At 41.5% G+C, this 18,923-nt stretch overlaps 1 protein-coding gene across 16 annotated transcripts in view; it reads right to left on the bottom strand.

Annotated features, from left to right (window-relative positions):
* The window catches only part of PARD3 (par-3 family cell polarity regulator), a 458,970-nt gene that overhangs the window by 15,949 nt on the left and 424,098 nt on the right, over positions 1-18,923 (bottom strand). For all 16 annotated transcript variants that reach the window (XM_069958961.1, XM_069958945.1, XM_069958951.1 and 13 more), the window contains one exon: positions 1,989-2,109. In XM_069958961.1, coding sequence (XP_069815062.1) covers positions 1,989-2,109 — 121 coding nt within the window. The remainder of the gene's footprint in view (positions 1-1,988; positions 2,110-18,923) is intronic.

Raw genomic sequence — 18,923 nt, 5'->3', positions numbered from 1 at the left:
ATAGATGCACTGCGGTATCCTAGAAAGCAAAAACTAAGCTAAAGGTCGAGAAATAATCTAAATGTAAGATGATCAATAATCAGGCAATTTTATTGGCCCTTTAACATTGTAAACTTAACGGCATATTGAATTTGTAGATGAGATGACTTTTATAGACTACATTACTCTGATGACACAATACAGAGGCTCCTACGAGGATTGAGAAGAACAGCCACAAGCCAAGATATAAAAGACCCTGTTCTGTCTGTTATATCTAATGCACAATCTTTACGGTGACTTGGTACATTCTACCGGATATAAAGGCCCATCTGGTGGGTCAATGAAATACTTGTGAAAAAGCTCTCATGCTATTGCTAAGTGTAGGTTCACATGCAGAACCTGTACCATTTATCTAAATGGGCTTTGCTACAGATACATGAAACAGATTTTTGATCTGGGAAATTTCTGTAACAAATCGGGATGTAGATATTGTAGAGAATGTCCATACAGGATTGAAATGTTGCAGCTTTAACTGGAAAAGTCTGTGTGAACAGATGCAACAAGGAAACCAATAATCCTTGGCACTGTTCACACTCTGTATGGTATGCATGGGGAGAATTGAGAAGTAGATTGTTGGACACTCACTGTTGTTGGTGCTCTTATTTTTCTTTGTGTCCTGAATCATGAGGTTGAAATAAAGAAGTTTTAAAGAAACTGGTGAGTGCCGCAGCTTCATTTACTCTTCTCTTCTGAAGAACATGTGAGAACAGAGCCTAAGCTATGTTTTTGATGTGGATTCAGGTTTGTTATTTCGTAGATAGGAGTTTGTCTACGGAACCTACTACATTGGCTTGATATTTGTGCGGGGAGGGCTATCTAGATGATCACTGGATCATCCATGCCGGTCCTTTGCTGCAATCAGACATTGGTCGCACTGACCTACTACTTGGGGACATGTGAGGCTGACAACCAATGATGATCATGGCTGATCACTGGCCCCATTACCCAGGGCAATAGAGACCATTCAACCATTCAATCTGTATAATGAGGCCCTAAGTGTTCCGCTCTGTGAAATCCAGAACTGTAAAAAAAAAACATTCCACATCTACTATATGGCTGTCGATAACCAATATCCATTCATAAGTAATAAATGTAGGTTTGTGATCCAAGACGTCTCCTATAAATCATTCAGATTTACAACTTCAGCCAACTATCTGTACAATAAACTTCAGGTTATGGCTGCATAAAAATCCAACAAGGCAGATGAAAAGTTTGATAGATATTCCATTAGTTATTGGCTGTTTGCATGAAATAAAAAAAAGTTTCCATTTTGGTCAAAAACAACTATAAGCCTTGAGGGCAACCTAACGTTGAAGATCCAGCCTGTTAAAGATCCATCCAGGTTTTTTCATTAGGAACTCACAAAGGGACTGTTACTATCCGTCCATTAACAATTGATAACGAAAGTGGTTCTGGTCAGTGACAAATGACTAACTACATAAAAAATTGGTCTGAATTGGGTCTTAGGAAGGCCACATCCAGCCCTCGCTCAGGTACATGACAGCAGGTCCCAATACGACTAATTTAGAAGAATACAGAAACTGGATATTATACGGAAAAAAAAAATAATATTGCACCTCCATTGCCTTATACCGTTTCTATTTCTCAGCACCATGCACTTCTTTAGGTTTTTTCACAAACAATTTCAGTTCTTAGCGCTCATTACACTCATATCCGTGACTCCTGCTTTTGCTTTGTTGCAAAATAAACACAATTTGATACGGCAAAGAAACAAGGGAATGTGATATCACCTAAATAACTGGGCAGATGGTGAGGTCAGATATGAAATTAAATTATCCATAATGGACACATGCTGTGAGAATAAGGACATAGGTTGAAAGGTCATGCGTTGGTTGTATGGCACCTTAAGGACTAATACAGCCTGGAGTGGGATCATATTGATGATCCCCACCAACTCCGTTAGTTAATGGATGTAGTAAAGCACTCACCCAAGGTTGTTCAAAGCTGTATGTACGCCTGCGTTCATCCACATCATCTTCATGCCTGGCCTGCTGGAATTCCTGACGAAGACGCTGTATCCGGTCATGATTGCTTGGAGTTGATCGATTGCTGAAATAAATATAGAAATTTCATTAGTGTCTTTCTAAATAATACTTGTCCATTGCTGAAATGCTGATGGTGCACTTGCAGTAAGGAAACATCATAACACAACTGGTGTAAATTCCCACCTGGTAAAGCAATTGTAAACTCCTAAAGACTAATCCCACAGAAGAGAAAAGAGGCTTAGTCAGCATAGCTACCAGTCACAGGCTCAACATTTGTAGGGTAGTGTTGTTGGGTGGACTGTTCGAGTTTGGCAACGTTCTCCAGACCTGAACCTTCTGCTTTTGACTCCCGCCTTCATTTAAGGGCCTATGACCGACTCCTATGGGCAGCATCCACAGTCTCCAGTTGCCGGGAGTCAAATGCCAAACGCTCGGGTTCGAAGAACGCTGCCGAACACGGACAGTTCGGCAAGTCCACTCAACAGTCGAGGCAACGTGCTCTCATCACCCAAGTGCTACTAAAAAAGTGTAGCCCCCAACACACCTAATACCCTTCCCTTCCGGGCCAAAAGGCACCTGCAAAGGTCCAGGACAAATGTCCGCTCTCAGATGAGGCCAAGAGCAGACCAGTAAACACAACTACAGCTCGTACCTGAGCATAAACCCAGGCCCTCACTGTTCGGCGTATTCAATCGAAAGGTGGTCACTACCGAAGGAGAACCTGGGGTGCAGGGAGGCAAGGAGCGCAGATGGCCACACATGCCTCCCCTAGACCTCTGAGGGTTCCCCAAAAGCCGACCGCAACCCGAAAGATCCTAGTGACAAACATGTGGAAAAATGAACACACAGTCCACTCAACAGTATTGTTGGGCCAACAGCTATTAGTCCCGTCCCTCCATACACTTGAATATTCAGCACCCTATTCTCTTTGAAGAGAGGAGGGTTCAACTCTAATAACTTATAGTCAAAGGACTCCTTTAACACATAACTTCCCAAAGCAGAAAAACCCTTTTATGACTTAAAGTGACTCTGTATCCAAAATTTGCCCGCCCCCAAACCGCTTGTGGCATGGGATTGCTGATTTTAATTTAAGATCTGTCCTAGAGTCCGTTCGGCAGGTGATGCAGTTAGTGTCCTAAAACACAACTTTTAAACTTGTAGCCGTGTGTCTACATGGCAAGCCTAGAGTAGCTGTGCCCTAGGCTTGCACCACCTCTTCATCCCTCCTCCCTTACCTCTTCACCATTAGGAATGCCCCTAGAAGGATTTTTTCTAATCATCACTTGTGTGAACACTGCACATGTGCTGGATTGTTAAGGCACCTGTGCAGTGTTCAGACAAGTAATGATTAGGAGCAATTTTTCCTGGGGCCTTCCTAATGGTGAGGAGAGCGGTGAAGAGTGACGGAGAGGCGTGCAAGCCTTGGGCACAGACATTCCAGGCCATACCAATTTAATAAAGGGCTGCAAGTTTAAAAGTTGTTTTTTAGGACAATAACTGCATCACCTGCCGAACGGACCCCAGGACAGATCTTGCATTAAAAGCAGCTATCCGAAGGTACAAGCTATTTGGTGGGCGGGAGCAGATTGTGGGTACAGAGTCGCTTTAATATTCTCCTGATATTTTATTAATTTTATTAATAAAAATATTATTTAAAAACAACTGCAATATCCGACCAATAATATCCCCCAATGGTCTGACGCTGCAATGGAAACGTAGAGTTCTGTTATTACAGAACAGTCACATTCTGAAGTCACATCAATGTCATTTCGAGTACAACAATATCTAGAAATTACAATTTTTTACAACTTTATGTTAAACGACTAATGCAAACGATACAAGAATACGGCTGTTTTTATATCCTGACACTGAATTAATACTGTGATTAAATTAATAGCCATAAAAATTTAGAACAGTGTTTTAAATATTCATCAAAAGGTGAAAGTGCCTCGCCACGGCCGGGTGTATATCGCCGTCTACTTTATTACCACTGGTCGGGTGCGTCGTTCAATTTACTTTCTCTAATCAATGAGATAATATCATCCATTACTTTCCCTCTGACTACATTAATCCTGTACATTGCGGCACATCACATGTCATGGCGCTGATATACACTATGGGAGACATCGTGTTCTCTTCCATTCCGCCATAGAGTTCAGATTTTTCGCTGATAATTTACATAAAATATCTGACAACTAATATCCTGAAAATGTCAAATTTCCCGGGAACAGAAACCAATGAATGGATTATATGAGGGTCTAGCATGACAATACATCTGGGAATGGGGACTCCCTCTAGGTTTACAGGGCTCAACAAGAGGCGGACATTACTTCAATACTTCACTGACATCAACTAAAAATATAGGACTGAAAAGTGCTTCTCCACTATGGACCATCGGTACAGGTTAGAAAGGTCCATTGATACCTGATGGGGACCCCTAGAGATCTGTGGAGAAATCTATCAGGAAGTGTTCAAATTCCCTACAGCGCCAACTACAGGAGATATTAAACATTACACAGCTCCCATTCAAATCCATAGGTATCTGGTAATTTAGGACATAACTGGTCCTCCAGAGCGAGGGACCCTTTTTTGTAACCCTCTATCAGCTCTGGCCAAGAAACGAGGATCTCCTCTATTATCTCTATTTCTAATATAGTGTATGAAATGGGTTTATCTGGACTGAAATAAATAAATAAATAAGCACTTTTTTTTCACACTTAGACCATTGACATCAAACAAGTACGGCCTCCGGGGTTTTTTTAAATTATTATTTTAAAGACAGGGGGAACGGGGTTAGGTAACAAAGAGTTACATGCCTCTTCAGCTCCAGATTGCCACTCAGGGGCTGCACACGTCATGACCCGGCTGATGGACTGACTGCTCAGCCAGTCAGTGACTGGGGCGGGACGCTGTTCTCATCACTGGTTGGCTGAGCGGCTAGTCCTTCAAAAGGCAAAGGAACTCCGCCCCTTCCAGCGGGGGGTCCAGAGGTCGGTCCTACTGGTCACCACGGGCACGTGGAGAGGTAAGTTAGGACTCGTTATTCCATTCCCCCCCCCTGTCATTTTTAGACTTCTCCTTTAAATGGATCTCAATAAAATCTCTACTTTAATAGAGTCCAATGAGGCTTTGATGATTTTGATGTGTCGTGTCAAGTAGTTTAGGTCATCCTGGGGAGGGAAAAGCACTATACTATAAGTACTGTACTATAAGACCTTAGGTAATGCACACTATAGCAGAATAGGATAAAACGTCCATGGACGAGCTTCCGTGGTTAAATCAGTTGCCGAGTCCATAATAGGTAGAACTGATAATGAAATAAGCTGGAGGACAGCGAGACGCTCGGTACATTACTCACTGAAGAGTTTTATTTTCCACACATGTTCGGCATACAGACTTGTTTACGTGAATGTTTCGCTGCATCAGGTCAAGGTAGAGGTAAAGCATTGACATTTCTAAGTAATACGATTTCAACAGAATATTTCTCATTCCTATTATGTGCAATGTAACATTGCAGAAGAATTCTGTTTTGCGCACACGAGCCAATCCAAAGACAATGCTCTGGGACCAGTGATGTCACCATATCTGGAGTGGGGATGATGGAGCTTAGCTGATCGACAAGTGGAAAGTTCACGGTTATCAACAGGGCAATGAATAAGCGAGCGGCCCATCTGCTGGAACAGGAGGGGGTCTCTGGATGCCCCCATAGTAGCTGCCTGTCTGATATCTATTATACACACCCAACTGCAATACAATAGTCAATGTAAATAAACGTATGCCCTGCATCATCATCATTTTTACAGGGAAAGTGCACAGCTGCTTTTAAAGGGGCATTCCAGAAAAGGAAACAAAAAACTTTCAAATTAACTGGTGCCTGAATGTGCCAGAGATTTGTAATGTATTTCTATTAAAAAAATCTCAAGTCTTCCAGTACTTATCAGCTTCTGTATGTCCTGCAGGAAGCGGTGTATTCTTTCCAGTCTGGAGAGCAGGAGAGGTTTTCTAGGTGGATTTGCTCCTGCTCTGGACAGTTCCTGATATGGACAGAGGTGGCAGCAGAGAGCACTGTGTCAGAGTGGAAAGAATACACCACTTCCTGCAGGACATACAGCAACTGATAAGTACTGGAAGGCGAGATTTGTTTTTAAAAGCAGTAAGTTACAATTCTGTGGCACTTTCTGACACCAGTTGATATGAAAGATTTTTTTTTTCCTTTTGCTGGAGTAGCTTCATTCTTCAACAGCGCCAAATCTGTATTAGGTTGTGCATGGTATTACAACTCTGCTCAGTTCACACTTAGAAATGTTGTTTTTTTCCCCCTAACCCATGGATAAACCCTTTAGGGTGCGTTCACACCTACAGGATCCACAGCAGATTTGATGGTGCAGATTTGATGCTGTGTTCAGTTATTTAAATGAAATCTGCTGCGGATCTGGTAAGTGTGAACGTACCCTTAAAGGGATTTTTAAAAAACAAAACAAAAAAACAGAGCTGCATTCTTCCAGGAACAGCACCACTCTTGTCTTTAGGTCGTGTGCAGTACTGCAACTCCACTGAAGTGAATGGAGCCGAGTTGAAATAGCAGACACAATCTGAGGACAGGAGTGGTAATGTTGGATGAAAGTAGCTGATTCGATAAAATTAACTGTGTTTTACTAATCCATGATAACCTCTTTAAATGGATTGTCCAGGATTAGAAGGAAAAAACAAAAAAAAACATGGCTGCTTTATACTTAGACTGGCTCCACTGTGTGACTGCGGCTTAGCTGCAGTACCTTACACGACCTGTAAACAAGTGTGGCGCGATTTTAAAAAGCACTCATGATTTCCAGTTCTGTACAACCCCCTTAATATTTAAGAAATTTTTTTATGTATTCAAATTACGAGTCTCAAAACACGGGATAGCCAGATATCTCTAGCCTGTTGCCAACGGGGTGCCTCCATGATGGGGAGAGCACCACACCACCCTGATAAATAACCCCTTAAGTCCCACTCGGTTGCGAGTATTGGAACATAGACAGGGAAACAACAGGGTGGCCCCTTTTGTCAATGTCTAACTCAAGGTGCGAGTATTGCGATCATGACAAGGGCTTGCAAAGGCAAGCTTCCACCCACAGACAGCCGTTTCGGGGGTTTTGCCCCTCGTCAGTGTGGGGTAGGATTCTGGCTAGTTGGGGCAATGAAAAATCAACCAACAAAACACAGTAATCACTGAACTCAAGGAGAACAGCGAAAAAAATTCCAATGAAGTACTCAATCAAGAGTCTCCACTGATGCCCCCAAAAATTTAAATATGCAAAACAAGAGTCCGTGGAGCCTCAGTTACGAGTCTCAAAACACGGGATAGCCAGATATCTCTAGCCTGTTGCCAACGGGGTGCCTCCATGATGGGGAGAGCACCACACCACCCTGATAAATAACCCCTTAAGTCCCACTCGGTTGCGAGTATTGGAACATAGACAGGGAAACAACAGGGTGGCCCCTTTTGTCAATGTCTAACTCAAGGTGCGAGTATTGCGACCCGGTTGTTTCCCTGTCTATGTTCCAATACTCGCAACCGAGTGGGACTTAAGAGGTTATTTATCAGGGTGGTGTGGTGCTCTCCCCATCATGGAGGCACCCCGTTGGCAACAGGCTAGAGATATCTGGCTATCCCGTGTTTTGAGACTCGTAACTGAGGCTCCACGGACTCTTGTTTTGCATATTTAAATTTTTGGGGGCATCAGTGGAGACTCTTGATTGAGTACTTCATTGGAATTTTTTTCGCTGTTCTCCTTGAGTTCAGTGATTACTGTGTTTTGTTGTATGTATTCAAATTACCCAAAAATTCTGCACTAATGTTATTTAAGTCAGAGGCGGAAACAAAAGCGAGTTATGTGCGACTCCCTGGTCCTGTGGTCAATGCACAGATTAGACTACATTCTATGTCTTAGCTATATTATCTCCCAACCAGAAGACTGGAAATCCTAAGTATATACAGCGACTCCATCTAAGTGAGTATATATGTCAGAGACTATACGAGGGAAGACAAGGTCAGTCTGATTGTCTCCTCTTATGTCCTGCAGGACGTTCAGCCGGTAAATTCTTCCACCTTCACCAGTTCATTTACACTTCAAAGCCGCACGGCACGCGGCGGCTTCTTCGCCTCTCTCCAGGATGACTGAACTGCTCTCAGCAATGCCCTCTACACCCAGGAGATATATGGGCATTCTCACACCCCCGACAAGGGGGGCTCTGGCACAAATACAATATGTTTTCCCAGCAAACTGCACACCGATCACTATAATAAGCCGGAGATTTTCAGGCCAGACGCTGTAAAGCGTAAAACATTACAGTTACCTGACACTCTCTGGTAAGTAAAGACCAATTTTAGTTAACATTAAAGGAGAAATTAGAATTAAAATTTCATGCCGGCTAATTAGGATTGCAAAACAAGGCTGAGCGGTTCTCCCGCAGTGATGAAAGGCGGCGAGCGCTGCCTGCATGGGAGATTCACCCTCTTAGCAAGGGCAAGCGGGGAGACAGTCATTCTGGATTTAAAGCAACAGGCTCTATATTACCTATGTAGATTCTGGTGGCACCTGTGTGATGATCTATGGGGGGGGGAGGTCACTGTTTTCTGTTCACCTAATGGAACTTCTGTTCACCCCATGAAACTTATCACTATTTGACTTATACCATATTACAAAGATAAGAATAATGTTCAGTGTATACATAAAGAAAGCTGCACAAGAGTCATTCTTCTCCAATTCATAGATCTAGTTCTGCCCAAAGCAAGTGGCCGAGAGGTTCAGCATCTGGGCAGAAACTTAAGTTAAAAGGCTTAACCAGGCTTACAGAAACATGGCGGCACACACACCCTGGCGACAGGGGTGGCACAGATTTTGGAATCCTGGATAACCTCTTTATAGAGCGTTGTCTGGATTATTATCACAATAGTTGATGTACACCCTCCTTCTCCTCTCTTCATAGAAACCTCTGCACAGGTCATAGAGCATACCCACAATACTCTCCCAAGCAGATTACAGGATCCTGTAAGTCTTCCTTCCTCTGATTCTAACCATTTTCGTTAATCTCTAGGCTAATAAGCAATTTTGGTGCACTGGAGGTGGGACTACCACCCCCGATGTGTAACGATCTACCCCGCTCTGCTGATATTCATTATGAGGAATGGGCTGGACGGGGGTGTATCGGTGCACTGGGTGGTACAGTAGTTCCAAAATGCCTTACAAACATAGGGATTTAACTCCTAATAGCACAGAAACAGCATTGTGCCCCATGCACAACAGGGACGTGAAGATAAAAAATGGGGAAAGGCAGGGGCTACAGAAAAATAATTAAGTATGATTACCTATCCTTGCGCAGCGTAGCGCCAATCCCGGGCCCCGTTGTCAGCCGCCTTTGTCCTGCAGTTCTTTCAGTGTCAACGTTACGTGCCCGGTTGATCAACTGCCCACTCAGCCAATCAGTGACTAGGGCCAAACACCACCCCAGTAACTGACTGGCTGAAAGGCAATCGCTCAGCCGGCCATGACATTTCAGCTGGAAGGGTCAGGTAATTGATGTACCCAGATTCCAGCAAAAAACACTGGCTGTCAACGGGACCTGGCAGCGATGCTACGGAGGCACGGGTATGGATTAGTTTGTTATTTTGTTAGCTTTGTTATTTTCCTGCAACCCCCTGTCGTCCAGACATTTTTCAATTGCTAGGGACTTCCTCTTAAAGGAAAGTTTTCAGTTTAGGTGATTACACTTATTTTTAAAAGCATAAAATATATATATATATATAAAAAAAATACGATATAAAAAAAAAAAAAAATTCTAAAAGCACAAAACATTCCATAAATTAAGTGTAATTATAAAAGACTATTGCGCATTGTAAGATAGACAGATATTAGATAGAGGCAAATATAGTAAATATTTAATTAAAAAAAAAAGTTCTAAAACACAGCAGAAAAACATTCCGACGTGATTATAAAAGGCCACAGCGAAGTGAAATATTACGAACAATAATCCTAGTATTCTTCACAAGTCAAAATTAATTGAATCGTTGAAGAAATAATATTTTACCTTTGCGTGAACCTGTAATTGAACGAAATACAAACATATTCTAGTACAACCAGCAATTAATTTACCCAAGTTATAAAAAAAAAAAATTAAAAAAAATTCCCATTAATTTAATGAAATGATGAAGCGGCGTTATCTGGAAGTAAGATGTGAACACAAATATGATTATTGATATGATAATAATGGCAGTAAGTCAGCATCTTAAAAGTGTTTTATTATTTTCTTCGCCGATCCTTTGAAGCAGAAGATTACCATCATAATTTTTCTTTTAATTACCATAAAAGCCAAAGCAAATTGTTTAATGTAAAAACATAAAGATGTTTTATGCCGTCACTTGAAGACAGGGGATGGGAAGTCGTAACGTTGTAATATTTATCCTTATGAATTAAGATAATATTTAACAATGTTACATCCCATACGCTGTGAATTATTTTTTAATATGGTAATTTTTTCATTTTTTTTTTTTATTATTGGATTTTTTTAAATTTAATATTGTAACTTTTTTTTCATTATTGGGTAATATATATTAGACAATGTTTCGGGTGACATTTTCCAGTCTCATTTCCTATCGTGCACAATTTTATACCTTTTTTTTTTCTCCCCAAAGTGGCTTTATAGAAATCTGGCATTATGTGCAATCAAGGGGGAAAAAAAAAAAAATTATCTAACCCTAAAATTGCTGGCTAGGCTACCTTACTCCGAATAATACCTCCTGGAGGGAGCATGGCGCAGCGAAAAGTGCCAATTTTTGTTTCTGCGAGTCATCCTTGTAGGGGGTGCAACGGAACAACAATTTTGTGTGAGTTTTCTTTGCCTATCCAAACAAAGATAAGAAAGGCCTCTTTATCCCCAGCACTAAAATCCTTCTATAAGGGGGGGGGGGGGGGGGGGGGGGGGACTGGCAGACATTTTTATCGTTCGCTGTGGGAAGAGAGAATTGTACTGGAAGGAGCTAAGATAGAAAAGGGGGGGGAGGCAATTTAGGCATTTGGAAATTAGGCATAACAAGGTATATAATTGCAAAGCGAGACACACTACATTTTCCCCACTGTGTGCTTTTATTTAAGTGGATACTGAGATTGCCTTCAGAAAGGTATAATCTTCTGTAATCATTTTTGGTGTTCAAAGCAATTACGAATCAACGGGAAAAGCAGGAAGAGGAACAATGCCGCCCAGTCCTGGAGGTCTGACCTTCCTAGAATGCTATATTTGGCCAGGTGGGCAGTGGGTGGAGCGCCGGCTGGTAAGAGCTTCCAACGCCGAGCAGGTCAACAGGAAAATCTGACATGGTTTTCGTGCAAATGTCAAACAAAACCATTTACTTGAGGAAGGAAAGTGTCATTTACACCGATGTCTTAAAACCGTAGAGTGGCATCCAAAATGACAAGAAATAAGAAGGTACTTGACTTCTGCTGACACTCCGTATGGGTAGACGACTTTACGTCGAGGAAAATTTACAATTGTTTAAATGTTTACACATCAAGTCATCAAATCGGAGATTGAAAATGTAATTGGAATCTTCAATAGGCTGTACATAGATATACACACAAATACTGAGGGATGGATATAGCTAACTTGAACTTGTCGAGTGATTCCACTCACTGTGATATCAAGACTTTACCTCTGGTTTGCATGGGACTGCAGATACCATATTAGATGAATTTACTTAAAGCATAGCCTGTCATTAGACAGCTTTACCTGATCAGCATGTAGTCACCCCTACTGCTGAAAGATCAGGTAACTATGATAACGTCCATACATTTGTCAGAGGCTCCTTTGGGTCCCCAGTCACAGATTCCGCCAAAAGACTAAAAAAAAAATGCATTTGAATACTGGTGGCTGACAAAGTTGGATGTAGCGCTATAGAGTCTGGGAAAACAAGGATAGAGCCTGTATCTATATTTTCGAGGACTCTCTAGGGCCTCATTGACCTTCATCAGCCACCGGTATTCAAGTGCCAAGCTATCCAACTCTTGCGCTCATTTCTATTTATGCAGTATTTTTTTTTTTTGTTACTTGTGGATTCCAGTCACATGAACAGATACCATAAGGGAAACCCAACAGACTACATTAAAGGGGTCCGTCGGTCTCCGCTGGTGTCCAGCTCACAGGAGATGTGTATTGCAGCTGAACAGAAGCTATGATGCAGGTGTGAAATTAGCATCAGTAACACCTAACACTACAGGAGGAAGGGGAAGGAACCAGAGTTGTACTTCAAAGTTTTGCTGACATTTTAAGTAACAATTGACAGGTCATCAGATGTGTCAAAAGTTACTGATTGCTTTGGGTCTCTCTCACAGGGAGTGTGTACGGCAGATTGCTCCACTCCCCGTCTGGCAGATCTTCCGACTTGGTGGCTCCATAGACCAGTGTTTCTCAATTCCAGTCCTCAGGACTCACGAACAGGTCATGTTTTGAGGATTTCCATATCCTCAGTGCATCAGGTCTTATCACAGCTGCTCTTTGTATGGGATATCCTCAAAACATGACCTGTTGGTGAGGCCTCAGGACTGGAATTGAGAAGCACTGCCATAGACTATAATGAAGCAAACAAGTTGGAGTTTATTCACATCCGGCAGAGGCGCACCCTGTCACACACTCTCACAGGCTGTATTGTGAGATTGCAGCTGGTCTCAGGAATAAGACCCATTGCGATCAGTAACTTTTGAAATGTCTGGTGACATCTCAAAAGTCACTGCTAATGACACTAACACTTTTAAGTGTTTTTGCTGCAGTTTTCTGTGTAAATCCAATTGGCTCAAAAAATTTAAAGCAAAACTGGCACAAAAAAACGGCAACAACTTCCTAAAAAAACGCAGTGTATGCGCGATATAAACAGAATCTTTTCCCGAAGCAAAGATTGCACATAGCCATTATACCACCGCCGTAACGTTTAGCCGAAATGAACTTTAAATCCTTCATTTGCCTCAATTACAATTATATACGATGCCATGAAAATAAAATCCGCGGCAGAATCTCTCCCGCACTGATGCACAACTTGTGAATTTTGGCAGGAGGAACGCAACACAATCCGGGTTATTGCGCATAAAGTAGCCTGATTAATAGAAGACATCATCCCCCTGAATAAATCATTACAAATCCTCGCAGATAAATGAACGGAGCTTGTTTGGGTTTTCGTCGCGCTCTGAAGAAAAACTGGCAAGGAGGGACTTTTATCAGACACTTCGCAGGTACTTGGAGAATATCATTTACACCAAGACAATGAGGCAACAGAAGTCGTGTGCGGAGGGGATTCATTTCAGAGGCTATTGTACAAAATACCAATGTATTACTGAACGCCAATGTCAAAACCTGGCCAGGCACTACATCATCTGTAAATTATTAACATCCTCCACTAATGAAGAAGCTTTCCGCATTAAATATTTACCAGCTATGTTTTAGGATGTTTGCCAGCTCAGACAGAAGGTGTATATGATAAATATAGCCTCTACGTTATACCCCCCCCCCCCATGCTTACATTAAGGTGGGATGTTTTCCAAGGTTTATGGATATGTTCCGGCACCATACTGTAAGGGTGCCCCTCCAGAGAGCAGGTCAGGTCAAAGGGTTGTCCTGTGTTAATGGCAACACATGGTCATGTAACGCGAAGCTCCGGCCATGTTTCAATTAGCTTTTTCAATTAGTTCCAAAGATCAATGATTGCACTAAAAAGCCTTGAGGAAAATGATCAGGTTTACATATGTAACAGCTGTCTGACAAAAGAGTCCACAGGCAGCTATCGTTCACCATAGTCTTAAATATTTTACAAATATTTCCCCGCTGACTGGTCTAAGACGTCTTCCAAAACCCCGAGTAGTTTAGCAAATGGTTCGATGTGTGACAATCCTATCACAACATTCACTGGAGGGTCAGGAGGGGTCACTGAGCTGCTACAGAAACGCGTCTACGGATGACCTCCGTCCACCTCTGCTAATAGACATGACGGTGAATGTCAGAGTGGAAAACTCTTACCTGGAATACAAGAGGCGAGAGTGTCAACTACTAATCCTACAAAACACTCTGGAATTTAAAAAAATATATTAATAATTTAAATTCTCCATTATTGTGATGGAATTTTAAAGAGTCTAGAGTATTGGGTGGTTATTGCTAACCTTAACATGTAATCCGACGTTATTAAATTTAAATTAAACTTCTCTCTTAATGGGTCCAAATCAGGGAGATATCGGCCATCAATTCGTGTAATTGGAGATGTCGGGAAGACGGCTGATTATAGCGAGATCTGTGTGATGATTGTGCAGCCCTGGCCGCATGTAATAGGTTCATTAAGCAAGCACCGATCCACCATGGTTCGGGACATCTAATATGGTCTTTTATTAAAATTTTATTGTTTACATAGAGACTACATAAAAGCTAATATTTCATGGATGACATAGTACAAGATCAAAACTCATATGGATCTGTTGGATCCGAAGCTCAAGTGGACACCAGGCAGATACTATCCACTACAAGATAACCACGTTCCTCAAGGCCTATAGGCACGGTAAACTAGCTGTGTTTGGTTAAGTATTTCATGTGTGCCAAGAAGGGACCAGGAAGTGATCCCCCAAACCACATGTACCTTCAGATAGCTGCTTTTAATCCAAGATCTGTCCTGGGGTCCGTTCGGCAGGTGATGCAGTTATTGTCCTAAAAAACAACTTTTAAACTTGCAGCCCTGTGTCAAACTGGCGTGGCCTAGAGTGTCTGTGGATTAGGCTGGCACAACCTCTCTGATGATGAAGAGGGTGGGGAGGAGGGACGGAGGGGTGGTGCAAGGTTAGGGCACAGATATTCTAGGCCACGCCAGTTTGACTCATGGCTGCAAGTTTAAAAGTTGTTTTTTAGGACAATAACTGCATCACCTGCCGAACGGACCCCAGGACAGTTCATGGATTAAAAGCGGCTATCTGATGGTACAAGTGGTTTTGGGGGGACAGACTGTGGGTACAGAGTCGCTTTAAGGCTTGACCAACTTTAAGAGAGGAGTCTCTGTGTTTCCTTAGATGTAAATCCAGAGCTCTTTTTTTCCTACAGAAGATGATATAAAACTACAGTATGTAAAGAAGTAGAGAGATCCTGTTTAGCCGCATTATAGTGTCATGTCTACTTTAAGAGCGGCTTGCTTTTACACTGATCTATATGGACAGCCAAAAATAAAAAGTTGGTTCCTAAAAATTGTTGTGCACAGAAGTTTGCAGTAATTTTCTGCAACATAACTTCCTCAGGGAGCCGGGAAGAGGAACGCTGGAGGCTAGGAAGCTTTGCTTTGAAGCAACTGGGTCAGCTCTTGAAGGGTTGGGTAGGGAATTCTGCTGTTAATTCTGCAGTCGGATACCAAAATGTCAAATCACGTCTTCACGAGACTGGAAGCAATGGGAATCTCTAATGCTGCAAATATATTCAGTAACACATCTCAATAATACATCTATACACAAAAGTTTGAGCATCCAAGGAGAACTCTGCAGAACGAACAAGAGAGAATCACATATTTTGTAAGGCGGATAATGAAGTCCCCTGTCCCTGAAATTAAACAGACGGAGCTTCACTCCCAGTGGCGGAAAAAAACGTAATCTAACCCGATCCCTAAATAATAGAGCAAAACACATTACACTGCTCCTGAATTTCCTCTATGACAGGTATATCTGAATGGTATTTGTACTATAGTTACCTAATACAGATATCACTGATATAAAAAGTAAAAGGCAACCTGATTCATGTGACGGCTCATCGCTTTCTTCTACATCACGGACGGATTTCCAGCAGCTTTAATGCACAGATTTTAGTAAAGAAGTAAAAGGAATCCATTACATTTCTGTAGGTTAGTGCTGTTATTTAGACAGAGCACTGCTTGGACTATGTACGGTACTATTATATACTCACTGTATGGCACTATTATTTATAACAATGTGCTGCTTTTAGATTGGAGGCTATGCATCACCACAAGCCTACTGCTCAGAATATATATTGCATATATACAGTACAAGATTGTATAAAACTCTTGGATTATTTTTTTTTAGTGTATAATAAATTATATATATATATATATATATATATATATATATATACACATATATATATATATATATATATATATATATATATATACATACATACATACACACACACTGCAGTATATGCGCTATTGAGATTCTAGCCGGTTTTACACTTAAACTAAATTATTGAATTTCTGCCATGTTTGTAACAAAGCTCAAAATCTACTGGTCCCGCGGAAGTCAGTTTTGTGCATCGATTATTACTTCTAAATAGCATTATAATGATATTGAATATGACACAGCAGTATACACAAACTAATGTGCTATGAAATTAATGGTCTGAAAAAACTATTCCAGATTTTTGCATTTACGCAGACAATATAAGTCATATGGGACATGGAGCGCTCTAAGCATTGGGGTAAATCTGAGTGTATATGTAGGCGGATTCTGAGACAGGATCATACTAACATATATCACTTATACATGGGTACATGATGGATGCCAGTTGACCACTATTCAGCTTGGCTGTTTTGGTACCTGCCATAGAGGTGTATAAAGAAGAAGTAAATATGTTTTTACTCTTCTCCATCCAACTCTTCCCCACTGTAGTTATTAAAGAGACTCTGTCAGTAGGTTTAGGCTGTCCTATCTAAGGGTAGCGCAAACTATTGACAGAGACGCTGAACAGAATGATGTATCACTTACATTGTTGTGTGTAGGTGTTTTGGAAATATCCTCCTGAATAACACGGACAATAAGTAGTCTTCTCCATTATGTGCATGAGCCCAGTAGTCCTTATTATTCATGAGAAGCAAAAAACTCCACCCACCAGCTGCTAATTGGCAGTTATCTATCCATGTTGTGTATAGGCAGTCAGCTGTCAATCAGCAGCTGGAGGGCGGGGGGAGGGGTGTGGCAAAAATCCTATTCTCCTGCATATTAGGAGAACGGCTGAACAAAATGATGTAAGTAATACGCTGATCTGCATTTAATGTACAGTAGCATAAACCTAGTGACAAATTCCCTTTAAGAAAGGATCCCACAGCAACAATCAAACCCCAACATACATCATCGATCCCATGGGTCCATGACACATGCTAGTACAAGTGCCGCACCACTATTCAGCTTGAGACTAGAGTGTTATATATTGTAGCAGTAAGCTATTTATTCTCAGCTGCATGCAACTCTTAAATGATGTAAGTTGTGGTCCCCTACTATAGCGACCAACCCTCCAACATCTATCACCTATCCAAACATAAATGACACGATATTTGCAGGAATACCCCTTTAAGGCTTTCAAAAGTTCTCAAAGTACATCCAATAACACAAATTAATGTAAATTTTATACCATCCTTGATAGTTTTAAAGCTTGTATATATGATTTCTCTGCTCACAGGGTACAGGCTATATAGATATATTACCGCAATAGGCCACCGCTCACTCCATTCTAAGCGGAGCGTGTCCACCCATAAGATTACAAGTAAAATAATTGTTTTATCGGGCTGTAAGCTCCTATCACACTGCATATATCAGTCCTACGCAAGTTAAATGTTTGATTTAACTCCTGGTCGGCGCACCCTCAGTCGGCCATAGGAACGCCTTTCACAGAACTACATTTCTAAATGCATGAAAATGAAGCAATACATCAGCGTTGCTGGCAAGTCTTCAATAGTTCATCCATAATTTAATAGCCTAACAAATCATTTCCTTTACACTCTTATTTAATAACAATTCTCGACTGAAAATTAAATCTCACAGTCTAACACAATTTAAAACAAATGCTAATATAAGTAAAACCTTTCAGAGATATTTCATCTGCCTTAAAACACTAAGGAACGAATAGCTCTGTCAGATCAAGGCCGACGCTCAGGCGGAGAAGGAACCTGCCATTAAATGTTCTTTAAGCTTTCGAAAATTACGTTTTTAGATAAGTATGGCAAATAATTATAGAGGAGAATACACACAAGATCTGCAATACAAGCCAACAGCAGAACTCAGGGTACAAGACTTGTCATTAGAGACAAGAGAACTTATGTTTTTTACTCCTCCTTGGGATTTTCAGTGATTGGTTTTTCGACAAGAGCACAGAACATATCCCCAATGATCCTAAATGAGGGCAGACATCAAAGAACGTAAAGGAAACACTTCTTCCAGACTTACTTTGCTTTCAAGTTTCATTTGCCTGAGCAAGAAAATGGATAAGTAATACTGCATGTCACTTCTATGACAAGCCAAAGCTGGAAGACACGGGACGTCAACCCCAAAGGTTAGCCGGACACAGCTTGGGTAATAGAGACACCTTGGTTCTGGTGGCTCCAAATGAGTACTTATAAAGAGGTACGGTGCAATGTTGAGCGCGTACAAGCTTACAGTTGATCTCTCTTAATAATCAGATTTGGACCCCCCATCTTTTTTTGTTAGGGCTCTCACCATCACTACACCAGCGCGGAGGACTAAGTGCACCATGGATGGAGAACTGGTGCTATAAGGTGCATCAGATGTGGTGGGGTGGTTGTCGTCTCCCTAGTGGGGGTTTTTGCCTTCCCTGGATCAACACAGTAGGGTTTCCCTAGGTTGAACCTGATGGACTCTTGTCTTCTTTCAACCTTATTTACTATGTTACTATGTTAGATGACTCTGGGTCATTACTTTTCCAATCGGAGGTTTGATTGAGAGCAACTATGACCCCCCTTTAGTCTGTCTGTGGTCTATATCACTATGTTAGTGTGACCATGGATGGAGAACCAATGGTGCAATAAGAAGGTGGGACAGTCAAGAAACATCTTATGAAGGTTGATCAGATGACGCCAGGCCATTA

Source organism: Dendropsophus ebraccatus, chromosome 2 (assembly GCF_027789765.1).
Source record: "Dendropsophus ebraccatus isolate aDenEbr1 chromosome 2, aDenEbr1.pat, whole genome shotgun sequence".
Classification (NCBI taxonomy): Eukaryota; Metazoa; Chordata; class Amphibia; order Anura; family Hylidae; genus Dendropsophus; species Dendropsophus ebraccatus.
This window is presented reverse-complemented; position numbering and strand designations above follow the sequence as displayed.